This window comes from Dendroctonus ponderosae, unplaced genomic scaffold (assembly GCF_020466585.1).
Source record: "Dendroctonus ponderosae isolate FM_Combo_2020 unplaced genomic scaffold, Dpon_F_20191213v2 Dpon_F_20191213_2, whole genome shotgun sequence".
NCBI lineage: Eukaryota > Metazoa > Arthropoda > Insecta > Coleoptera > Curculionidae > Dendroctonus > Dendroctonus ponderosae.
In genome coordinates this window covers 16,777,211-16,780,578 of record NW_026018165.1, presented here as the reverse complement: position 1 = coordinate 16,780,578, position 3,368 = coordinate 16,777,211, and the positions used below count along the sequence as shown (strand labels likewise).

At 34.9% G+C, this 3,368-nt stretch overlaps 1 protein-coding gene across 1 annotated transcript in view; it reads left to right on the top strand.

The window, feature by feature from the left end:
* Window positions 1–1,517, top strand: part of LOC109536684 — a gene marked incomplete in the record, with an annotated part of 14,986 nt that extends 13,469 nt beyond the window's left edge. Inside the window, 3 exon segments of the mRNA XM_048664310.1 lie at window positions 441–567; window positions 655–1,035; window positions 1,182–1,517. Coding sequence (XP_048520267.1) covers window positions 441–567; window positions 655–1,035; window positions 1,182–1,385 — 712 coding nt within the window.
* Window positions 1,518–3,368: the final 1,851 nt, after the last annotated feature.

Genomic DNA, 3,368 nt, shown 5'->3' with positions numbered 1-3,368 from the left:
GTAAGATTGTCTCCTACGTTAGAGGTTCTTGCAGTTTCTAAATAAACGTCGAAAAACATATCTCATTTAAGCGGTTTTTTACCTGTATGTGGCTATGCATTGGGGAAGAAAACCCGATGGCTCAAAATTATAGAAATGTAGAATTTTCAGCACAAGAATGACATTGTGACGAGCTCATCCAACAGCACGTTACATTTTCAGGTCTATAAAAATTGGTTTATTTTTCACAGTTTTTGCACCGCCGCGATTTTTATCCATAATATCGACTTTTTCAAAAATAAATTTTAAGAACCGTTTCTTGTCATAATTCATTGGTTTGATTTTTGCTTTTGTGAAGCCTGTGTAACATAAAATATGTAGTAGAACCTTTAAAAGCCAAAATTTGCCTGGTGTGTAAAAATCTTGTTGCGAGTTGAAATCTTAATTATCAATTATTCCAGGTCCAACTATACGTTTTATAACAATACCATGTTAGAAGATTTGGAATTATGGGATCACAAAAAACGGCCACTTACGATGGGCGAATCATTTCAAGCAAAACATTCTACAATGTTAACGGAAACACAAGTGAGGCGGCGGATATCGAAGTAATGCTTTCTGGTCCTCCAAATAATGGCCCCACCCACGGAGAATTGTAAGTTTTCATGGAAATAGAAAAAGCATGTTAAATATCAAACATCAGAACGTTTAAGGTACACAAATGCATCATACACGGCTGTATTTGATGTTTTGAACACATATACGGACATTAGTGTGCCTTTAACATTATTGCAACCGAAATCTGTGGGAGAAATCACTTTAGCATCAGCAGATCCCAGAGATTTTCCTTCGATTAACCCGAAGTATTTTTCTGATGCCGACGACTTAGAAACGTTGTATAAAGCAGTAGAAATTGTTAGAAATTTAGAAAACACGACAGCATTTCAACGTTTGGGAATCGAACCCATCATTTTAGATCTTCCAGATTGTGACGCAGATTATGAAAAGCTTTCAAAAGATTGGTGGATTTGCAGCATTCAATATCTTACAATTGCCGTAAGTGTATTAAAAAAAACCGATTTTACTTTGGTAACAAAAAAGTGACGGTTTACGAGATATTCCGATGACTCCAGGCTGTACAACACTGTACAGAATTAAAAATACTCCTAATAGATTAAGAGAATGAAAATAATTATTTTCAGGGTCATCATGCGGTGGGAACCACCAGAATGGGAAATGACGCGAAAACTTCCGTAGTGAGTTCAGAACTCAAAGTTCATGGAACCAGCAATTTACGAGTGGTAGACGCTGGAGTAATTCCTGATTCTATTTCGGGCCACACGAGTACACCCGTAATGATGGTCGGGGAAAAAGCTGCGGAGTTAATTAAAAATGAACATGCATAAAAATGTTCAATATATCTTCGGAAAGTCCACTTTCGGGATGACAACTATAACACAAAAATAATGGGAAATTTTGTTCGATCAATTAAATTAAATGTGGCAATCTTGGGTTGAAAATAATAAGACTTCAGATAAGTTGCATTTCGATTTATTGATTTCCCTCGATGACCTCAAAACACTGACACCTTTTATCTTCCAAAGTGTAGAACCAGCGTGTCGAAGTTTTCACTCGTTCCAAGAATCATGTGATCTTGTAATGAGTTGGGGGATACTGAGGCATCTTTTTTCACCTGTGCGCTTTGAGCGCTGTGGGGGTTTCAAAATATTCAATGTATTATACGTGGTGTTGTTTTGTTGTTGGTTGGCCTCACACTGTAAGTGGGTTAAAGTTGGTGAGAGACTCTAAATAAATAAAATAAATTTGTTGGAAATGTCCGCTGTTAATCACTTTGGGCAAAAACCGGAAAGAACTACACTGAAATAACCGCTGTAAACTCTTAATCATGCAGCATCATATAAAATAAACTACCGCGCTTCCCTTAAGGATCATTCTTCTCTTCCCCTACTGTTTTCACATTTCCCTTCTAAGTTGGCGATTCATACGACACGAAGCATCGGTTACTAATTTCGTCCACTGTCTGAAAGAAACTGAAAATTCAAACAGCTTTTCGATAAAACGAACTACAGAACTAACATTTTGATATAATGATTTGCATGTTAGCCCTTTGGATGAGTCATTGCTGAGAGGTAAATGTGAAGAATCCATAAAACTTCAGATGGTTTTTGAGAAACTCACCTCAGAAACAGAAATACAATTTTTGTACCAAATGCACATGCTGAAGAATTAAGAATGAACAATTTCACACTTAATCAATTAAGAAATCAGCAAAAATCTTAGTTTTAAACGATAGAATAACAGAACAATAAAACGATATTTTCGTGCTATTCAGAGCCAAGGCATTAGTGAAAATTGGATGGAGCTTAGATGCATGACGGTAGAATGGAGAAATTATTGTCCAGGTAAGAACATATGCAAACCACCGAACAATGTTATCTGCATTTTTCTATAGCTTTGATCGCAACAAATTTACATTTTTTAAGCCAGAATTTATCATTGGATTGAGTCTATATAAACATCAAGATTGTAATAATATAGTATAGTAGATCAATATTAATATACGGGTACCGTGTCTATTTATATAATTTATATAACGACTATGATTTGGCACTCTTTAAATGTGATAATGATGTTTATTACCGCACTAGTGCTTTTTATAATTATTATCGTGTTCTCAATATCACATGGCAGACCATCGCTGGAACTCCTTATAAAATGTGCAATTTCAAGACACAACTATGACAATGATTCTGATGATAATAATCATTATAGTTGTAGATAAAATATTAATATAATTTATTATGCCATCTGCGTTTGACGATACTTGACTGATACTTTATGGTATTAGCTTTCTCGTAATCTGACCATGTAAGAGATTGTTTGACTTGATCTTCCGGCTTCTGAATTTAAATTTATAAACAATCTATTATGGGGTAACTTTACTGTAATGTACACGATAAAGTATAGGTATTTTAGGCGTTTTTTAACTTAATTAGGTGGCATACAGTTATATAATCTTGCATCTAAAGCGTCTAAAGCATCATGTTAAGTCTATTACGTTTCAAAACTACGGCTTGTAGAGGAGCGTCACTACTTCGTTTTCTGTCTTTTTGGCACGCAAATTTATGTGGAACAACATATTTTTTCATTCTTTTCTAAACCCCCATAATTTTCCATTCCATAAAATTTTCCCTGTCTTTTTAAAGCCGTGAAATAAAATGAACAAAAATTGCACATAATGAACCAAAGGTGAAACCTAAATCTAACGAACACACAGGGTTAAGAGCTCTATAAATAGTATTGCTTTTATGCGAACTTACATCGAAATAATCCTCACAGACATAAACGTTACTTTTGCAGAAAGATCG